This window comes from Rhinoderma darwinii, chromosome 10 (genome assembly GCF_050947455.1).
Source record: "Rhinoderma darwinii isolate aRhiDar2 chromosome 10, aRhiDar2.hap1, whole genome shotgun sequence".
In the NCBI taxonomy this organism is placed as follows: domain Eukaryota; kingdom Metazoa; phylum Chordata; class Amphibia; order Anura; family Rhinodermatidae; genus Rhinoderma; species Rhinoderma darwinii.
Window position 1 is genome coordinate 33363134 of NC_134696.1, and position 22453 is coordinate 33385586.

At 42.4% G+C, this 22453-nt stretch overlaps 1 protein-coding gene across 1 annotated transcript in view; it reads left to right on the forward strand.

Moving 5' to 3' along the window:
* Positions 1 to 279: 279 nt before the first annotated feature.
* The window catches only part of LOC142661957 (tyrosine-protein phosphatase non-receptor type 11-like), a 90307-nt gene continuing 68133 nt past the window's right edge, over positions 280 to 22453 (forward strand). The window contains exon 1 of the mRNA XM_075839726.1: positions 280 to 474. Coding sequence (XP_075695841.1) covers positions 461 to 474 — 14 coding nt within the window. The 5' untranslated portion in view covers positions 280 to 460. The remainder of the gene's footprint in view (positions 475 to 22453) is intronic.

The window sequence follows — 22453 nt, forward strand, 5'->3', positions numbered from 1 at the left end:
ACGACGTCTGGAAACCCAGGTGAACAAGGTGAGCGCGTCCGTGTCACCGCCCCGCCCTGCTGTGGCTAACCACGCCCCTGTAGGCTGAGCCTGCCCTGACATCTGACGTATGTCATCCAAGCAGCCATTCGGCCGTCCTAAATTCAGAAGGACAGCGCACCACACGGACTGATTGGTCAGATTTTTCGGATCAGTTTGTGGGCGTGTCGTTTCTCACATTTTCTATGAATGGGCGGAGTTGAGAGGGGTTCTGAGGTTATGGTGGGTGTGTCAGTGGGCGTGGCTGTGGACGCACGGAGTTACAGGAGCTGGCTGGGGGGTGACCGGATCTGTATGAAATTGCCGAGCCCGGCGGACGGAGAGCCCAGTAGTCAGAGCAGTGTGGCCGGGAGGACATCAGTCTGGAGAGGCTTGGGAAAGGCTCAAATACCAGGATCCACTTCCCGTGCAGGCAGCTGCCATGACGTCCCGCAGGTGAGCACCGTGCATGGACTGATCCTTTAATTAGACCTGGAGTATTATGTGGTTGTATAATGTACGTCCTGTACAATGCTCATCACTAATGCTTCATTCATTACCAGTACTCCTGCAGGCACCAACCCTATAACTGGCTACATGTTGTTCCCTTCTTCTTCCCTTTTTATCTTTTTTTCCCACTTGGGGATCACACCTCCCAATTTCTAAACCGGACATAGGTACAGCAACAATTTGGCTGATCCGACTGACCATTGGCGCGTTTAATCTTGCCGGCTATGCCAGGTCTAGCCTGCGTATCGCCGTAATACATTGTTAATAAATCTGAAAAAAGTGACATCATTAATTTGTAATGTGACATTTTAAGGCACCAATTTCCCAGTGACCTTGCGCCACTTTACAGTAAATGACGCTAAAACATAAGCGACGATCTATCAATGAAAATCTGAATGTCAGTGTCCAACTTTGCTCTACGTCCTGGCGTCTGCCGTCATATTTAGTCGCTGTAAATCCTGGATATTGGACGTGTTCCTGTTCTATTATCTGTGCATGAACGTTGGTGGAGAACGACCGCGCCGACCAGTTACATTTTATTCCAGCGCTCGTCCTACTGCGGCGGGTCATTGACTCTATAGCCAGTTCTGCTCCTTAACTTAAACTTCTGCCCACAATGTCCCCTTTCTTGACGCCCTTTTACCTGGTTTCCATCTTTGGTTTGTCACCCCTTTCTCGGCTCTTCCATTGACTGTTGTTGCCGCCATCATTTTTGTCCTGCATGTTTGCCGCCACTTCATGTCTTCATTAGTTTTCCTCCGTTTTGTGTTGCATCGTTTCCGCCTGATTTTTGTGTCGCCAGTTTTTCACTTCTCTTCCATGACCCCCGTCTCTCTTATAGTTTGAGCATCTTTCTATTATGTCTTGACCTTTTTTCCACTTTTGCTTTCAGCCTCTATTTATTTTTAATTCTTATTTTGCATATATGTATTTTTTAATGTCCAGTTTGTGCAGGACTTGCCTTTTTATCAACATAGAGGCAGAAGTAAAACAAACAAAAAAAAAGCGATATTGTATAACACAAAGTAAAAGTGGAGAAGAACAGGGCTGTTGAGGTTAAGGGGGAGTTCACACAGAGTTTTCTGACGTGGAAACTGCGCCGCAAGAAACGGCAGAAAATGCCTCCCACTGATTTCAATGGGAGGCGGAGGCTTTTTTTCCCGCGAGCGGATAAACCGGCTCACGGCAAAGAGTGACATGCCTTATTTTCGGGCGCTTACGCCTCTGGCTTCCCATTGACATCGATGGGAGGCAGAGAAAGTGTATCTCGCGGTGTTTTATGCCCACGGCGGTCAATGGCCGTGAGCGAAAAAACTCAGCGAAAACTCAGCGTGCAGGCAGAGGAAAATCTGCCTCAAAATTCCAGACTGAATTTTGAGGCCGATTTTCCTCCTGCAAAAAAGTCTGTGTGAACCCAGCCTTAGTGTCCTTTATATAGGGCCATCCATCCAGCCTCCTTATTACATAGATCTCTAATTCGATCAACACCATTTTCCTCCATACACGTTTCGTTATCTGATCTTCATTCCTCCCTATATTAGGAGAGATCTTGACTTTCCAGTTAGGCTAAGTTCACACTAGCGTTCGTATACGTTTACCTGTCTACCGTCAGAGGAATAGAGGATCGAAAGATTAAACGGAAAGTAACGGTTCCGTTAGAATTACCATTGTCTTCAATGGTAATTCTTTTGTTTCAGTTGCTTTCCGTTTGTCTCTGTTCGCTAGGTTTCTGTTTTTTATCATGGAAACAAAAGTTCTGCGGACTTCAATTTCACTTCTGTCAAAAAAAAAAAAACGAATCTGTTTCCATATTACAGCTGTGTGAAGCAGACCTAAGGGTATGTTCACACGGCCAAATTTCAGACGTATACGAGGCGTATTATGCCTCGTTTTACGTCTGAAAATAGGGCTACAATACGTCGGCAAACATCTGCCCATTCATTTGAATGGGTTTGCCGACGTACTGTGCAGACGACCTGTTATTTACGCGTCGTCGTTTGACAGCTGTCAAACGACGACTCGTAAAAATACAGCCTCGCCAAAAGAAGTGCAGGACACTTCTTTCAGACGTTTTTGGAGCTGTTTTCTCATAGACTCCAATGAAAACAGCTCCAAAAACGGACGTAAAAAACGCCGCGAAAACGGCGCGAAAAACGCCGCGAAAATTGTGAGTTGGTAAAAAAAACGTCTGAAAAGCAGGGTCTGTTTTCCCTTGAAAACAGCTCTGGATTTTCAGACGTTTTGGTTGACTACGTGTGAACATACCCTTAGGGTTTGTTCACACAGTTTTTGTTTTTTTTTTTGTTTTTTTTTGCCGGCAGTAAAATCTGCCTCCAAAAGTCCTTCAGGAATTTCAGGGCAGATTTTGACCTGCCTGCACTTTGCTGCGATTTTTGAGCGCCGTTGGCGGGGAAAAACGCAGCAAAAAAACGCTTTCTCTGTCTCCCATTGATGTCAATGGGAGGTCAGAGACAGGACCGTGGGAAGAATTAGCATGTTGTTTTTTTCCCCGCAAGTGTTTTGTTTACCGCTCGCGAAATCCATGAATGAAGTCAATCAATGGGAGGCCAGTTTAAAATTGTATTTATTTTTTGGTGTGGTTTCCTTGTCAAAAACACTGCCAAAAAACTCTGTGTGAACTAGGCCTATGTCTCCGGGCATTGCAGTCTTTTTGTATCGCAATTCCTGTTTTAGGCCGTGATCGTTCCCACGGCTTTGATACAGTTTTTGACGCCGTTTTTTGAGCCAAACACAGATGTGGACACAAAAAAAGATGCATCAGTCTTTTCTTTATACATTTCCTTCCTTTTGGATCCACTTCTGGCTTTTGCTCAAAAAACTGAGCCAAAAACGGCATCAAATCTTTGTGTGTGATCCTGGCCTTAGGAGTGATTTCTAGTTATTCTGCTTCTATTTGTTGTTTCTGAACACAGCCTTTGTATAGTCAAAGTACAATAACGTACCCCTTGCAAAAACATTTTAAAATTGATACGTTCTCACATGTAAAGAACGGGGAGAAGACCAGGAGAACTTTACATGTTGTTAGTCTAAATGACACTACACTTTTCCATACAGTGAAAAACAAAAAATGTATGCCAATGCAAACTAGCAAGACTTATGATATAAAGATACTATTTTTGCATACGTCCAGTCCATTACACCTTGGACTTATTCAGAGGGTTATTCAGACATAGCGTTCATATTGCGGCTTACTGACAACAACTACCATGTAAATGTGGCAAGATGCTAAATGTTTAGCAAAATTGCTAAATGTTTAGCAAAATTGCTAAATGTTTAGCAAAATTGCTAAATGTTTAGCAAAATTGCTAAATGTTTAGCAAAAATTGCTAAATGTTTAGCAAAAATTGCTAAATGTTTAGCAAAAATTGCTAAATGTTTAGCAAAAATTGCTAAATGTTTAGCAAAAATTGCTAAATGTTTAGCAAAAATTGCTAAATGTTTAGCAAAAATTGCTAAATGTTTAGCAAAAATTGCTACATTTTGCAGCGATTATGCAGTAGTCGCACCAAAAAAGCGAGATTATCAATACATCTGTATATACCCGTAGGGTGTATTCAGACATTGTGGTTGAGGTGCGGTTAAATACGCATACGAAAACATTGTGCTTGTTTTACCGCAATTTAATACGTTTTTCAATGGCATTGCATTGTAAAAATACAACCCTATCAAAATACCTCTAATCGCTGTAAAAATGCTTGCAGTTTTAACCGCACCTCAACCCTTTCGATACATAGGTATGTCCTGTATTCGCTACACCTGCATCCACTATCCTTTGCTGTTACTGTAGATGGACAGAAAAACGAGGGAGGGGGGTTTGTGCAAAAGGAAAAAAAAAAGCAGCACAGGACCCGCCTGTTATGGGAGGATGGATGATGTGATTGGGTAAACTAGTAAGGCAAGTGGCACGTTTTTAGCTTTACTATGTGTACCCCTTCTACTATATTTATACCACCTTCTTCTTTCTTTTTTTTCAATTAAAGTGTAATTATATAATGAAATGTTGTGCAGCTTTCCAATACACCTTATATTTGAAATCCTCCTAATTTTCAAGATCTCGTCCTGCTGTCGTCGAATAAAAGCGTCCGGAGCCTGAACGTTCCTACAGACCTAACACTTCTCATGTCTGATAGATGGCTATGATTGTAACCAGCGATCCTCTGTGAGCTGGACTCCGAGCCGACGACTCTTACCTGCCCTGATACATCATCTCAAACTATCCACACGGAGAGTTTTGTGCGGCTGTGGCTCTGTTCACATTTGGGTTTTGTTTTATGGTTGGCGCATATCCTGAATGTATACAGAGGGCCCTATGCACCCAGCATTTGCCTAAAAGCATTGTTGTTTTTTTTTATAGGAGGGTTTTTATTTTATAATCTGAGTCAATGGGTGATGTTTGCCACTGTATGCCTGTACAGTGGCATGTGTCCGAGGTATATGCCAGGAAATACTCCTGATGTAAGCACTCGGCAGTGAGAAGTATTAGGTCCATAATCTTAAGTGATGTTTGGAAATAGTGAAGAAGTGATACTTTACAGGGGTTCCCCGGTATTTTATATAGATGGCCTATCCTTAGGATAGGGAATAAATGGATCAGTGCGGTTGGTTCCGACTCCCGGCACCTCTCCCGATCAGCTGACTAAAGGGGCCACTGCGAGGAACGCCGCAGCCTCTTTAATGTTTACTAAGCACACGTCTGTAGCCACTGCCTGGGATTGCAGCTCCGTTTCATTCACTTGAATGAAACCTGAACTGTGATCCCAGGTACAGTTGCTATGGATGTGCATGTAAGCTAGGAAAAGGCTGCAGCGACTAATGCTGCGGCCCATTCAGTCAGTAGATGGGCGGGGTGCCGGGAGTTGGTACCCCACCGATCTGGATAGGTCATCCATATAAGATGCCCAGAGAACCCCTTTCATAAAGGCTACATGTACGCGTTGCATAATTGGGTGCAGAAAATCGGCATCAAAACCACAGGCAATTCCGCCGGTAAAATCCGCACCTAATAGCTGAAGCGGTTTTTTGGTGCGGTTTTTAAATTTTTATGCAGAAATAGCAGTTTTTATTCTGTGCATTTTGGTGTTTTGTTTTTTTTAATAAACTTGACAGATACAATTGGCAGGTGGCAATTCAGGGTAAATTGACATGCTGCGGATTCTAACATACTCACCGCAGATCAATCTACGTCTGGAAAAATTCCACAACGTGTAGATGAGATTAATTGGAATCATTTACTTTGCAGGTTCTGTGTTACGCTGCGGATTCACCGCATGAAAATACACGTGGCAAATACCCATCGTGTGCATTTGGCTTTAAAGGTAACCATCGGACAATGCAACGTTTGTGTCTATTTAGCATACGACACGCTGATGACTATACGTGGTTTTTGAGTGAAACTCGACATGTAGTATGGATATGTGGACGCTGCTTTTCTGAAGATCTGCCCCGTAATATAAGCGGTTTGGGGGGGGGGGGGGTGACAGGCTCGCTTTTAAGTTGAATGCAATTCACAATAAAGATGTATATCGATTTTGTGTATTAGTTTTTGGGAATTCTTCGAATGCCTTGTGGATAGCTGCATAATGGGTAGCTGTGAGATAAATCGGCTTTTTCATTGTGCGTAAGCGTGGTTTGTAAAGTTGGTTAGATCTGCTGACATGAGTGCAAAATCCCTGTCTGTCCGTGGCTGAATATTCTTTAGATAGTTGGAAGTGTGCTGGCTCATGCCAGGGTAAGTATTTGGCAGCTGTGCTGAAACTTGGAAATGGAACTGCAGAGCTAAGCTGGTCTTGGCTGCAGAATAGTTACATAGGAAATGCCCGGTGTCTGTTTGGGGTGTTTAGTGCTCTGGAACCAGTTGTTCTTAAAGGACTTTTATATCTGCGCGTCTTTATTATGACGCTGTCCGATGTATCAGATATTTAATAAGGTTCGTCTCGCACATAAAGATAAATTTGCAAAAATGAGGCCATTGGACGATATAGCGAGTTAAGATTTAGAAGACCTGCATTTACACGTAACGTACGTATGTTTTTTTTCGTGATTTCGGTCACATTTGAGATCTCTTCTTTCCTCCTGTTTCTTCGAACGTCTAGCAGATGCCTGTTTACACGAGGGAATGGAACGTCAACAAACAATTATTTTTATGCCCTCATAAAAAATGTGATCAACGACAAGCAGGCAAATTCTCGTTGATCGTGCAACCGCCGAACATATTTACACTGCACAATGATTGGGAATGTTGGTTTAATATACCAATTTATTTTTTTACAAGATAATCATTCCGTGTAAAAGGCCCTTGAAGGGGTTTTTCAAGTTTCAGCAAATTTTTGTGTTTTTTTTTTTTTTTTTTTTTTGTAAAATTAAGTTATGCAATTTTCCAATATACTTTCTGTAATCATTCCTCCGTTTTCAAGATCTCTGCTTGTTGTCATTCAGTAGGAAGCTTCATTGTTTACTTCCAGTGGATAAAATTCTGTCCATGGTCATATGATGGACACACAGGTGCTGGGATCGTTACAGGGTCATGTGATGGACACACAGGAGCAAGGCTCGTTACAGTATGTGTATTAGGCTGCGTTCACGTCAGCATTGGGCTACCGTTCATGGGTTCCGTTTCACCTTTCCGTTAGAGGAACTTATTGCAAATGGTTTCCATTTGTTTAAATTCGGTAAGGTTTCCGTTTTCATAGCAGAAACAGTGTATTCGACTGCAGAAACCTTATGCAACAGAAACAAATGTAAAGCATTTGCAATGGAAACATTACCATAGAAATCAATGGTAATGCAAACGGAACCTATGGTTCCCGTTTGGCATTTAGTTCGGGGGTTCTTCTGACGGAAAAGTCCAATGAAACCCATGAACAGAACCAGATGCTGATGTGAACAGGCCCTTAGAGCGGTGTCCACTAATGATCTCCGCACCTGTGTCCGTCACATGACCATGGACAGAATTTTTATCCACTGGAAGTACACAATGATGGCTCCTACTGAATAACAACAAGCTGAGATTTTGAAAACCATGTGGAATTAATACACAAATTTTTGGGGGAAATTGCATAACTTCTAATTGTACAAGAAAGAACATTAACTTCCTGAAACCGGACAACCCCTTTGAAACGCCTTGAGAAGAGAGAAAATATTGTCACCGGGTTATGAATAAAAAGTATCTACGGTGGTTGGATACTTACAATGGGAATGGCATTGACGTGTTGGGCTTCATGTTAATCAGTGGTATATTTGGTAAATCTATCAGAGCACTGTCAGTGCCCACAGACATAATAATTGTTTTCTAAGGAGACTGATTGTTTGGTATAAATTGTCCTTTCTGACGGAAATTTTTGGTTGGTAGGTTCATTTGATTATTTTTTTTTTATTTTTTTTTTATGATCATAGAAAGTACATATAGTGTCACAATCCTAGAACAATATTCTGTAACCGGAAGAATTTGAGGATATAGGGAAGATCTTTATCATTCTTTACGTTGCTCTATATATATATATTATTTTGCCTTCTGCTGTCAGAGGTTTTGGACATGTCAAGGACTCCGACATTACTCTTATGATAACACGACTGACAGGAAGTTAATGTGGATGTAAAATGGTCTTCCTTCCTGTTGTCCCCCTTATGTATAGTTCTCAGATTATGGGACCGTTCAAGTCCCTATAGTAGCATGTAACACCCTCCCATCAGTACTTAAGGTTTCCACCCTGTTATTTGCTGATGTGTCAGGTGATCACATTGATAGGAGTCAGGAAGCTGAGACCCTTATCAATTACTAGAGTCTGACTCTGATGCACATGATGATGTTGTAAATCTTAGAGCAGATTTCTGTAATCAGGTGTCTTAGCCAATAGACTAGCATTCATTTAAGTACCACCCTATTGTATATGTTGGTATAGTACTATGCCACTCCACAGCAGATTCTGGGTCTGGGCACTAAGACACCCCCTCATTGTCGCCACTGACCGTACCTGAGGCGGGGAACCGCCCACATTAGCAGCCACCTTGGTGCACCTGACTGGTCAAGAGTTCAGTGACCGCTAGATAATCTATATAACCCTGACTTGGGTGGTCCGTTAAGTAGGTGTAGATGAACTCTTGACTTTGTATGTAATTCTGTTAGAATTTACAAATATATTTTTATGATACGGTCTCATCAACTTTTCAGTGTTTCTTCTTTGGAAATCCCTTTTTGCTAGCTGATTAGAGGGGTTCCCCTGGGGGTCACCTCCCTCCTCTAAAATAAGTTTTCCTTTTTATTCTCTCAGCAGGGATCAAGGTATAATCTCTAGACGGTTTCCAAACTGTAGTGTTCTGGGAGAGGATCCTGAGCTAATGACACCCCATTCCTCATTCGGTATATAGGTTCTCAAGGGCTGTGAAAAGTGGACAATTCCTTTAACAGGAATAACGTGGTACTGTATAGTGATCATACACACTGAAGGTAGAGGTCTCCAGTCTCTTGAGAACCATTATTGCAGCATATGGCTCAGCATGAGTGTAAGGGAAGAGTAAAAATGTTGCCGGCCTTCCTCCCATATATCATTGGCCTGTCACTTTCCCATCCTGCTCATAATCAAACGCTTACTGTGCAGATGGGATGAAAGCCTAGTAAAACGCGTGTGTTTCCTTAGAGAATGACCTGTGCTCCGTTAGTCTGGCTTACATTGTAGTGCTTTTTTCCTTGGACTTTGATGATTGATCATCTAGCGATATTGTTCTGATCAGAACCTGATATCTTTTTCTAGCTTTTCTTTCCCAGGCTGCCATAGATCAGTCACTGCACTGAATGTAATATAAAACCCACCTAAATGAGCCACATAGATAGATAAGGGGCAAGAGGAAGGGACATTTTAGGGAGACTGGGTGACTCTGTGACTAAATGATGGCTCCATAGCTGCTTAAAACCTAACTACAAGAGGGAGAATATGCAAGTGGAATAACTAACTGATCTTGGAATAAAAGGACACAATAATTTTACAGGAACCGTTTGACCAACAAAATGTTATTAATTTTCATTAAGCGTGAGGATTGGGCTGAAGAACATAGTTTCATGTCCTGAATAAATGAAGTCACTAATGTTTGTTTATACTGTGTATGTATATTCCTAATATAGTGTCCAGTACCTGCAGAACCTTTTTGAGGAGTCGAGGGACCACTTCTTTTAATCCCTTTCCAATTGTACCAAAATTGTTTATTATGCAACTTTGTTTAACTTTTTTATGTGTATGAAATAATGAGTGTTTTAAACCTAATCTAATTCTATTTCTCTGATGAGGTGTAATTCTGTTCTGTTAAATGGGATAATAAGCTTCTCTCTGTCCTTATCCGTTGTCTATCATTTTTATTTTGAAGTGAATTGGATTTATTTTTCTTGATGGCCATAAACATTATTATACCTGTCCCGTCCTCAACTGTGCCATAGGTTTGCGCTTTGGACCATATCTGAATATTATAATGGGTATGAAGACTATTTATTTTATTATACAGAGGGTGAGGTGTGACCCTCACCCCCCTAAAGACTCATGTCTACTGCCCAATACCGAAATCATCCGACATCAGCGATCGCCACATTCATGTCCTCCCCGTCCATCAGTGTCCCAGGTATCTTCAGTCTGCCATCACCCCATGATCCATCCTGGTAATGGATTGCAATAAATGCCTTTTTTTTTTTTATAAATATTTTTTTTTTAAACTGTATGTAGACCAGTATGGCGTTTTCAATGTCACATCGATACTGCTGTCAGGTTCACACCACACTCCGCTATGAATACCCGAGAGCTAAAACTGTCGCCTCATACTGGACATACCACTTTTTTTTTTTTTTTACTCAGAGACTGAGGGAATATTGAATAAGCTGGGCGAATACTTCATGTGCCAGGTCATGGGGTGGTAACCGACTTACAATACTTCTGACAACGTTTGCTATGCTTACATGCCGTTTGTATACTCAAGATATTTTTGTGTTTAGTAATTTAGTGCCCTGAATATTTTTAGCCTTAAATGTATATAAACCTTACAGAATTTTACATAGAATCTTTTGCTGCTTAGTGTAAATTATGTAATCTGTCTTATGCAATATGGGTCACATGGTATAAAATAATCTTGGGATAGCCATAAGATAAAACCTTAGGCCTCATGCACATGACTATATTGCCATACTGTACCAGCCCTGTGTAGTATGGCTTTGTAATATGATGATAATGTTATCCTGCACAGATTACCTGAATGCGCCTCAGTATTTTCACATGGTGTTTTTTTGTTTTAATTAAATAAATAAAAAATAGGATCTGTATTGAGAAACCTGATTGAGCAACATTTGACGTCCCTAAACTACAAATACATCAACGTGCAAAATCACATGAGGAAGAAAAATATATATATTTTTTGTTTTCATAGAGTATAAGTATGGTGAGTAACTTACCAAAAAAATACTCCACCGCGCAGAACTTCAGTGGTTCGGTGTTTGCATCTGTACAGGGTCCCGTATGGAACCACTCTTTTCATTTGGTCATGTGCTTGCGATCTGTGCAATATTTTGAGCCTCTGTTTGCAGTTCTGTCACGTTTAACATAAAAAAAATAGCGCGACATGCAGCGCTGCTCTTGCCATCAAAATGACGGACACCTCATGAGCACCCCCACAGACCCAATTATAAATCACATGGGTCTGTTGGGTGCTGTCAGGATCCACTGCACAACAGAACTGGCATAGTGCTGTGGCTTGTTCTGTTCTAATCATTTGGCTACCATAAATGTATAGCTGGCAGACTCGTCCCCTTGTATGCACACATCTGGCTCTATACAGAGTAGGTGTTCAAACTATCTTAGTCCTCATACGCATAGCAATTCTGCACGCATGGACCCTGTATGGTGGCGCTTAAAGTCCCATTCCTACTGCATGGCATATATCCATCACAATAGAGTGCTAGTTACTGCCCTATAAAGGATATATACGTATCTCGTGGGTACCCATTAATTCAGTGTCAGGAGCGCGGCTGACATACACAGCTGGGCAACTGCCGGTATTGTAGTTAACTCTGATCCTTAGTTTAACCTCTTAAATAACACTGTCAATAGCAATCGTGTCATCTAATGTTTTTCATAGAGGCAGGTGACTGGAGTGCTGATGGGTTACCATGGCAACCGAGGACCTCACCCAGACCCCCTGGTCTGCCATGAGTGAATGCCTATTACATGGACCAGCAATAATGCTTTGGAATACGAGGTATTACAATGCGTTTTACAAGCGATCAAAAGATCGCAACGTCTAGTCCCCTAGTGGGACAAAAAAGAAAATTAAATTAAGATCTATAAATAAAATAAAGCCCTTGACCCAAGAATTATAAATGCTATTTAAAAAAAAAAAAGCTTTTTCTTTAACCAAAATATAATTTTTGGGGAGAAAATGGTTTAATAAATATTTGGTACCACCACAATCCTAACAACCCATAAGAAAAAAACACTTTAAACTGCATCAGATATGGCGAATGGTGCCAGAAAATTACAACTTAACCCCCAAAAAGTTACCCAGTAATGGTGGCAATAAAAACCCCAACTTGTTCTGCAAAAAAACAAGCCATTATACCGCTTTATCGACCGAAAAATAAAAGTTCTAGCTTACAACAAAGGATGAAAAAATAAATCGCCCAGTGGAGGCCAAAAATAGTCTGTGTCCTAAAGGGGCTATTCCAATATAATTGTATTTTTAACTATAATGTAGTGACTACGCTTAAAATATGTGGGGGGGAAAAAAAGAGTCCAGTGGGTGGTCCTAATCAGTGATTGACAGCGATCTCTGCACACTCATGAAGGTCTGGCTGTCCAGAGTAGGACAGCCCACTGGACACTGGGTTTAAATAAATGACTAGTTCTACAAAAAAAATTCAACAAAACTATATATATCAATCTTCTCCGCTGCTCCTCTATAACATGCTGCCTGAATATAGGGCAGCATATTTTTTGTAACAGGTTCCCTTTGATGTAACACCTTTACAGTTGTTGCAGTCTCCACAAACTTACAAAATATATTCATGAATCATAGTTTTTGATGTGGTATTGCTATGTATGAAAAGTGTTGAGATGTGAGCTGCTCTATTACGTTGAGTTGCAGTTTTCCAGCTGATGCTGCGTTCTCACTTTGGTAGATTCTTTCCATTTCGTGGTGTATCAAGTCTTTTACATTGCTGTTGAGTCAAAGCTGTCCAACTAACAGTTTGGAGCACCATTCGTTTTTATTTTTAAATTTTATGAATCTTGTATGATGTTTACATTTTGAAAATTTGTAATAATGCCCAATTCATGGAAAACCCCTTTTAATATGCATGCCTATATTAAAGCTTTAAGTCACGTCCGGAAATGAATGCAGTTTGCCCAAACATCCCTCACCATCCCATGTTCTGATCATGGAGACTGAGCCGATCTAAAGACCCTTCTACATGGGCAAATGAGCGTTCATATTCATCTTTATTCATGACTTATTACATTCTAACACTCTTACAGAAACATGGCTACACCTGTCTGACACTAATTCACCTGCTGCTCTATCTTATGGTAGTCTTCACTCATGCCCCCAGACCTGAGAACAGGCTGAGAGGACTAGGCATACTACTTTCCCCACACTTTACTTTCCAGGTCATTCCCCCGGTACCCTCTCACATTTCCCTCCTTTTGAAGTCCACACCCTCAAACGCTTTCACCCATTCTCCCTCCGAGTGGCAGTTGTCTACTGTCCCCTGGGCACACCGTGCCAATTCCTGGATCATTATGCTGCCTGGCTTCCACAATTTCTATCCTCTGAAACACCCACTCATCATGGGTGACTTTAACCTCCTCCCTAGGTCTGCCACAACTTACTAATTCTCCTATGCAGGAAGATGGCCATCGACTTGACCTGGTTTTCTTCCGGCTCCTCTGCTCAGTTTCTAAATTTAACAACTCTCTGCTTTCCCGCTGTCTGACCACAATCTTCTTCTTTCCAATCACAAATTCTCTTCCTCCTCAGGACATACCTACCCATCAGACATACAGAAATCTATATGCCATCAACACTCCGCAACTCATAGTTGACAATACACATTGTCCCCTGTCTATCTCTTCCCTCTCCTGTCCCAATCCGGCCACCAAACATTACACTCTATCAAAAATGCTATGGATGAAGCAGCCCTCCCTACACTCCGAACCACCCGGCAAAGACATTGACAACCCTGGCACACGCCTCAATCCTGCTTTCTTTAGCGGTACTTGAGATTTACTGAACGTCTGGAGAAAATCTCATTTGTCAGCAGTCTTACTCAATTACTAAGTTTTGCTCAGAATTTACAACTTTGCCCTTCACCGCGCCAAACACGTCTATTTCACCTCTCCCATCTCCACACAATCTAATAATCTAAAACTATTTTACTACATTTCATTCCATCCTTGGTCCTAAAGTGCAGATGCAGATCTCAGTGCTGAAGACCTGGCCACTTATTTTAAAGTTAATATCATGCCGGGTCTTATCAAGTTTATCTCCTCGTCCCCTAGCAACATCGATCCCCTTCCCTCCCGCACTCCCTCTTAGGTTATTGGGTCAAATTCTGAAAGTGAAGAAGTCTCTAGGCTCCTCTCTCCTTATTGTCCTACTATCTGCCCTAGTGATTCTATTCCCTCACACCTTGCCCAGTCCCTCTCCTCAGCTGTCACTAGTCATCTGACTAAAATATTTAACCTCTTTCCTCAAATCTTTCCCTCTTCCTTTTAAACATGTTATTTTCCCAGTAATGGGTTTATAATTGCAACTCTTGACCCGTCCGGCACTGTTAAATACCAACCGGTCTCCAATCTCCCCTTCATCTCCACACTACTGGGACGCTTGGTCTACTCTCGCTTTATCCGCTAACTCAAATGTTGACCCCTTTACAATGTGGATTCCGCGCTCTACACTCTGCAGAAACTGCCCTTACTATAGTCTCATCTGATGTGGCTTTCAGTACTCTCTACGCTGATGACACCCAATTATATGCCTCTACCCATTATATCACCCCTTCTCTAATACAAAACACCAGTGATTGTCTGTCCACTGTCTCTAACATCATGTCCTCTCTCTATCTGAAACTGTATCTTTCTAAAACGGAGCTCCTGATGTTTCCCACCATCTACTAACTTACCCAAACCGTGTGTGTGTGTGTGTTCTCTCTCTTCTTCCCCAGAGCCGGAGTCCCGGGCAGAGCGCTAGTATAGGCTCTGCTCTGGGACTCTGGGGAAGCCTCTGACATCGCTGTCCATACATCGACAATGATGTCAGGGGCTTCCCCAGACCAGGAGTCCCAGTGATGTCAGGGGCTTGCCCAGAGCTGGAGTCCCAGGAAGAGCCTACTAGCGCTCTGCCTGGGACTCCAGCTCTGGGCAAGCCCCTGACATCACTGTGGCAGCCTCTACAGAGGGCACTGTGGCAGCCTCTACAGAGGGCACTGTGGCAGCCTCTACAGAGGGCACTGTGGCAGCCTCTACAGAGGGCACTGTGGCAGCCTCTACAGAGGGCACTGTGGCAGCCTCTACAGAGGGCACTGTGGCAGCCTCTACAGAGGGCACTGTGGCAGCCTCTACAGAGGGCACTGTGGCAGCCTCTACAGAGGGCACTGTGGCAGCCTCTACAGAGGGCACTGTGGCAGCCTCTACAGAGGGCACTGTGGCAGCCTCTACAGAGGGCACTGTGGCAGCCTCTACAGAGGGCACTGTGGCAGCCTCTACAGAGGGCACTGTGGCAGCCTCTACAGAGGGCACTGTGGCAGCCTCTACAGAGGGCACTGTGGCAGCCTCTACAGAGGGCACTGTGGCAGCCTCTACAGAGGGCACTGTGGCAGCCTCTACAGAGGGCACTGTGGCAGCCTCTACAGAGGGCACTGTGGCAGCCTCTACAGAGGGCACTGTGGCAGCCTCTACAGAGGGCACTGTGGCAGCCTCTACAGAGGGCACTGTGGCAGCCTCTACAGAGGGCACTGTGGCAGCCTCTACAGAGGGCACTGTGGCAGCCTCTACAGAGGGCACTGTGGCAGCCTCTACAGAGGGCACTGTGGCAGCCTCTACAGAGGGCACTGTGGCAGCCTCTACAGAGGGCACTGTGGCAGCCTCTACAGAGGGCACTGTGGCAGCCTCTACAGAGGGCACTGTGGCAGCCTCTACAGAGGGCACTGTGGCAGCCTCTAAAAAGGGATTGCCCAATCTTGACATGTGTGCTAACTGAGCCGCCGGACTGCATTTGGTGACACTTAAACTGGAAAGCTGGATTGTTGAAATAAGCACGTGGAGAAATATCTCAAATTTTAAACCTAGCGCTATTATTATAGTAATGTAGTATTATTATTCTAGTAATATAGTGTTATAGTAGTTCAAATAACTAATTGATTAACAATAATTTTGTATTGTATCAAATTTGAAAGTAATGCGGCCCGTGGACTTCCCATTTTTTTCTATATGCGGCCCACTTACCCGGCAGAGTTTGAGACCCCTGCCCTAGACTCTCCCTTCTCCAATCTATCCTTCATACAGCAGCCAGTGTCCTCTTTCTGACCAACCGCTACAACAGTCAGTGCACTGGTTGCCCTTACCCTTCAGAATAAAATATTAACCAATTTAGTCACCCACAGTGCTGCACCTCCTTACATCTCCTCCCTCATCTTTGTCTACCAGCCTATTAGCGCTCTTTGTTCTGCCAACGACCTCAGATTAACATCCGCCATAATCCGAACCTCCCACTCCAAGAATTTTCTCGTGCTGCACCAGTCCTCTGGAATGCACTACCACAGACAATCAGATTAATTCCCATCATCCAGTTTTAAACGTACCCTGAAAACAGGCCTATAACATCGCCTAATCTGACTCCTTTCCTTGGTCACACTATATTACATTAGTCATGAGAACCTGACCCCCTCAATCAGCTGTATTGCCCACACCCCTTGCACCCTAATGCACTTCGTCTGTCATACACAGATAGACAGGTGACCGACTCATGCAACTTTGTGTACTACCCCATGTGTATAAAACATGGCTGGACCATTGTACTGAACAAGCAATTTTTTTTTTTTTTAACGTTTTGTCTCCTTTTTATTTTCTCATAGATTGTAAGCTCTTGCGAGCAGGGTCCTCACTCCTTGTTTGAATTTGAAATTAGTTTTGTTAATGTGTAATGTCTGATAGTCTGTACATGACCCCTCTAAATCGTAAAGTGCTGCGGAATATGTTGGTGCTATATTATTATTATTATTATTATTATTATTTATTTCTGTACCATCTTTGACAGTGCTTTTATAGGAAAAGCTATTGACCCTGTCCTAAAATATATCCAAAAAGAGATTAGGCAGCACAACTCTTATGTACGTTGGTGGGGGGGGGGGTACTAAACAGAAGAATGGAACAGCACTCCAAATGTAGGGTATGCTACATTTGGCCTTTATCTTCACTTTTTTTTATTTATATTCTCTGAAACCTGAATCCCTCCTGGTGAATTTTAGTTATACAGATCAGGAACATTTCGGGCAATTAACCCTTTATCAAGCTGCTGATATAAAGTAGTGTGTGTCTGGACACACACAAATATATATGACTGGAAAAATTAAAAATACTTTTCTACACCGCTATGGATTATCTTAAACTTTGTTGCCGGTCACTTATGTTCTATGGAACATAATAAGCTTGTTATAAATATCAAGATTGGGCTCTAACAGACAAACGTTCCATCACTAGAATATTGCCAAGACATTTACTATTCACAAGTTTTTGATCATTATTACGCCCAGAGAACCCATGAACTCTGGATAACTATACCACCCATTGTGCAGGAGTGTCTGTCCATGCCCAATGTCCGTCCGGGGAGGAAATCCCGTTGAGGTACTCTATCTCCATCTCTGGGACCACAATCCATTTGGGTTCAGGAGACCACCATTCTTCAAATAGGTGGAACCCAAATGATGACTTATCCTATGTGTATATAGACCATAAATATCTGCAGCTAGGAATACCCCTTCAAGCCATATGGCAGGAACAACTTAATTTATCAGGTAATTGCAGCAATTTTCTTTTTCTCTCGGAAGGTTTGGTAATTTGTACTTTTTATATTAATTCTGACATTGCTGTAATGGAAATCAGCTCTTCATGCACGGACTTCCTGGTGAGCATGTGGCGGGCTGATGTTTATACACAGCAGCCAATCTGAAGAAGCAGAGCTGCAGTGAGGAGGGAGGGAGCGGCAGCCTAAACCAATGATGAGACCAGAGGTGGATTGTAGACTACCTCTGACTTCCTGTAGGCACTGTAGCTAAACTGCGGTCACAGATACGAGCTCTGCCCTAGTAGAGCTGAGCTAAAAAGTAGCCAAGCAGCAAGAACCGAGGCAAACAAATAGCAGGTGAGCATCACCAATATTTACTGACCTGCATATCCTTTTTGAGCTTAGGACTAGTCCGTTGTTTTAAGCCGGTCCAATAAATGTAATATCTAATGAAATTGATTTTATTCATAATCCAATTATTTTATTTTAAGACAAGTAGACTCTATCCTTCAAGACTCTATCCTTCATGGCAAATTTATTCTAGTCTTCTAACCGATACGTTTGCTTTTTAAATTAAAGAAATTTTTTTTTTTTAGTTAATCCTGCAACAGGAAGGAAATACAATATACGTTGCATAACAGTTGCATAAACTCCATGATTGTTATGAGAAAACGATGACAGTTTAGTAATCTTTGTGGTTTTCTTCCTTTTCTGAATAAATCGCCAGACTGGTTTATAGTGATAGTGCTAAGCTTCTCGGTCTCTATGTGCTTGGAGCTTTTGAGAGATCTATGGATCCGGCATATACCTACTGCTGTTCAACAGAATGATTAAAGGACACTATAATGAAAATGATTTACGGTTTGTTAAAAGGAATTCTTTAAAGAATAATTCCACCAGGATCAAAAAGAACAAACAAAGTAAAAGTCTTCAAGTTGTTCACTGTAGAATGTGTTGGCATAATTTGCCATATAGGAAAAATAACAAGAAAAAAAGGAAGAAAAATACAATCTGCTTTTGAGAGCGTCAACCCACATGGCAGCTGTAATGGTAATCCCACAAAATAGTTTTATAGAGTTCATCACTTCATAGAAGACATGTTATAAAACTTCAAAGCACATGAGACTTTATAGAAGATGGCTTATTCGCCATGAAGGCCATTAATATATCACCGGTGTAGGTCTGATACCCGGGACCCCTCCCCCCATCGACTAATTATAGGGACCAAGTGTCTACAGCCGTAGGAGCTGGTATGCGGCCCAAGTGCAGAAAGGTTTTTGTAGGTAAAAACATTGTGGTGGTTTTCGGCTGTTGTATTATGTCTGTTCTCCTTGTGAAGACTGAACATATGACCCTACTATCCTTACTGCGCAAATAAATCTAGTTATGCTGCGGTGTGCATTATTACAGTTTTGTGTACGTTCAACAAAGGTGGGGGCCTTTCCCAAGTTTGCCATAGGGTGTTTTAGTTCCATTCTACTTTTTATATTTGGGAAGATTCGTAAAAAAAAAATCCTCTTAATTATGGAAGGTATAAAGTAAAGATGTGCCATACTTCAACTTGATAAAATCCCATTATGTCCCCAGTTACATGGATTACAAAACATACGCATATGATAACTAAACAAAACCCTAAGGTCTTCCTTACACGAGCGTATTTCACGTCCATGATACGCGCGTGAAAATCACGCACGTCGCATGGACCTATGCAAGTCAATGGGGCCATTCAGACATTCCGTGTTTTTCATGCAGCGTGTGTCCGCTGCGTGAAAGTTACTGCATGTCCTATACTTGTGCGTTTTTCGCACATCACGCACCCATTGAAGTCAATGGGTGCGTGAAAATCACGGATGGCACACGGATGCACATCCATGTGCTCTGCGTGATTCACATGCTAAAGAAATTATGAAAACACCTTCAGTTTATTTTGCTGATTTGATACGCGTGACATACTGATGACATACGTGCGTAAAAAACGCAGACACGCACCATACACTGTGACACGGAACTGCAACGCAGGAAAAACGCTGCTTTTTTTACGTGTGCAAAACCGTCGCGTTCATGTGAATAAGGCCTAGCCAACTTAACGATGTAAATAGACACAACACTGCAGTGGTGAAAAAAATAATTCTGTCCACGGCCTTTTATTAAAGTTACCATAAATTGTGTAATGAAAAAACATTAAAGCGATCAACCTGAATTATTAACCTGGTTTAGCCATAAACTCGAGCCTACCATGAAATACATACATATATATATATGTATGTATGTATGTATGTATGTATGTTCACTCAAAATCCTGAGCGACCTACCTCTTTTAACAAAGGGCTGTGATAATAAATACAATACATATTACATAATATATAAAATAGGGCGGGCGGGGGCATCAAATCTTCCAGGAATGTGCTACATGGTCTGCCAACCCCACTGCATATTCCTGGTTTATATCTACAATAGCTAGTCCTCTGATCACACCTTTCCCAATCCCTGACTGTCGCTAAGGCCCTAAACTATTCTACCTGTCACATAGGACACCGCTGTGGCCCAATGACCATTATCACCGGGCAGACTACTTAGTTAGGTTTGGCGGGTATTTTTCTATCTATAAGCCAAGAATGTCTGTAATCCCCTGTAGAACTCTCCTTCGGTCCAGGTTCTTTTATAATGTATCCGATCTTTACCGAATTCTTTCCATCCTTTTGTGAAGCCAAACTGACATGCCTTCTCCAGTAGACCTACATTATCTGCTCATTGTCACATTATGGGGAACCTTTGATGGCTCTTAAATCTTAAGCTTTGTATCTGACTGGTATGACACATTATGTACCTTCTACCTCACACAGGGGTGTACTTGTTGATATTTGAAATGTGATTTTTGAATTTTGCACATTTGGAATAGGTAGCGTTAAATATTTGGCAGAAACTCTTTAAAAAAAAAACAACAAAAAAACATTACAAAAAATTGCCGCAAACAAATCTTAGGTACTAGACGGTCTTGGTACTTAAAACGGTACAGCTTTGGCTTCCTTATTTGGGGCAATACATTGATTTGTAACTTATGGTGTAATGACGGGGGTAGGGAAATGGACAAGTGAGCCCTAATCTACACGCAACTCAGTCCCTGCCTACTTGCAACGACCCGCCCTAGGCGACGGGGTACAACTGGGCGGCGGTCCCTACGCTCAGTAAGTGCACGAGATAAACAGACAAGGGAACACAAAGCAAAGGGAAAGGGGCAGTTGCCCACGGCAACACAGTGCGCAACAAGAGTGGTGAACGAGCCGAGTCAAACCAGGAGTTCACGAGGTACCAAACGCAGAGCAGGAGAGTAGTCAGTAAGCCAGGGGCAGTATGGAGCAGGATCAAATAGTTAGAAGCTGTAGCTGGGCTAGGAAACCACACGAGAAGAATCACAAGCAAAGGAGGAACAGGAAAGGCAGGTATAAATAGACAGGGCGGGAGCTAGCTCTGTCTGGCAAGGCTGTGATAGGCTCTCCCACTCCTAAGCCTGCCATCCTGAGTGGTGGAAGATGGAGTCACTCAGAGACATAGACTCAGGTGCAGACTGATTACCTATGGGAGTATACACAGAAGTTGTGCCTGGCAGATCCTTTACATATGGAACTTTTTTTGCAGAACTAAATTTAGGTCCTCTCCAGCCAAAAGCTACAAACCATTCTGAATGGACATTTGCCCTGTGAAGTGTTTCCAAGCTTGTGTAGGGTTGGCGGTCTTTGCTGTAGTGTCAGTTAGCAGTGGCTGTAAGAATGGGTGCCATAACTACCACTTTTGCCACTCTTCTGTGTATGGCAAAATACTACGTCCGCTGTCTTGAATATTGGGAGACTTGAATACTAAAATTGGTCATTTCCCATAGGCAACAATATCTCTGACTTCTCTGTAAACATGCACGCTCATTGTGGTTTTATTTCAGTGGTAGGAGGGGAATAAGGAGGAGTTTCTGGCTGTGGCTTATCTCCCATGACGCAAGGGGATTCAGCATTTTAAAATTCACTTCCGCAATCTTAGTCAGGGAGACGCCCATACACTAAATTGTTGGCAGAAATTAGCAGATTTGGATGACTTTGTTCTTAAAGTGGAGCTAAACGTTTTACAAACTTTTGATATGTCATAGTGACATGTCAGAAGTTTGGATTGGTGGGGGTCCGAGCACTGAGACCCCCTCCAATTGCTAGAAAGAAGCAGCTGTAGCGCTCGTATGAGCGCTCGGCCGCTTCGTGTCTGTTCGAACCCCCACCAATCCAAAATTCTAACATGTCACTATGACATATCAGAAGTTTGTCAAACGTTTAGCCACACTTTAATGCTGGGATGGCTGGCTCACAGGAACAAACATTACTCTGCTGAATTTTGGTTCCGTTTTTTTCGATTAATTACCCAGCCCTATTGTCAATAATTTTAATTTGTTTTTAGAAAGTACTCCATCTTCTAGCGCCATCAATAAAACATGCTGGACTTGGCTTAAAGGGAGGGCTCATGATGCCCTTCTGCTTCTAAAAGGTAAATTGGGAAACTGCAATGTGCAAATCGCATTGCTCCGGAATATATATAATTTTTTTTTTTTTCTCGTTCAGACCTTTTATCTTTTCAATGCCATGAAATGTGTTGCAAACGTGGATTTTCATGGAGCTACAGCCTTGGTCTCTCGAACTTTCTCAAACGGGAAATGTGTGACTATATGAGGATGTTCCTTGGGCTCATGTTCCTCTTGGTCAGTGTGAATGCTCTCTCATTGTCACACCCTTCTGCTTTCTAATGGGTGCAGCCCAAGACCTGTACAGAGAGAGACAAACCGAGAAAACGCTGTGCAGTAATGGACATGTCCTCACGCTAAAGGTGCCCAAACACATTCGACCCG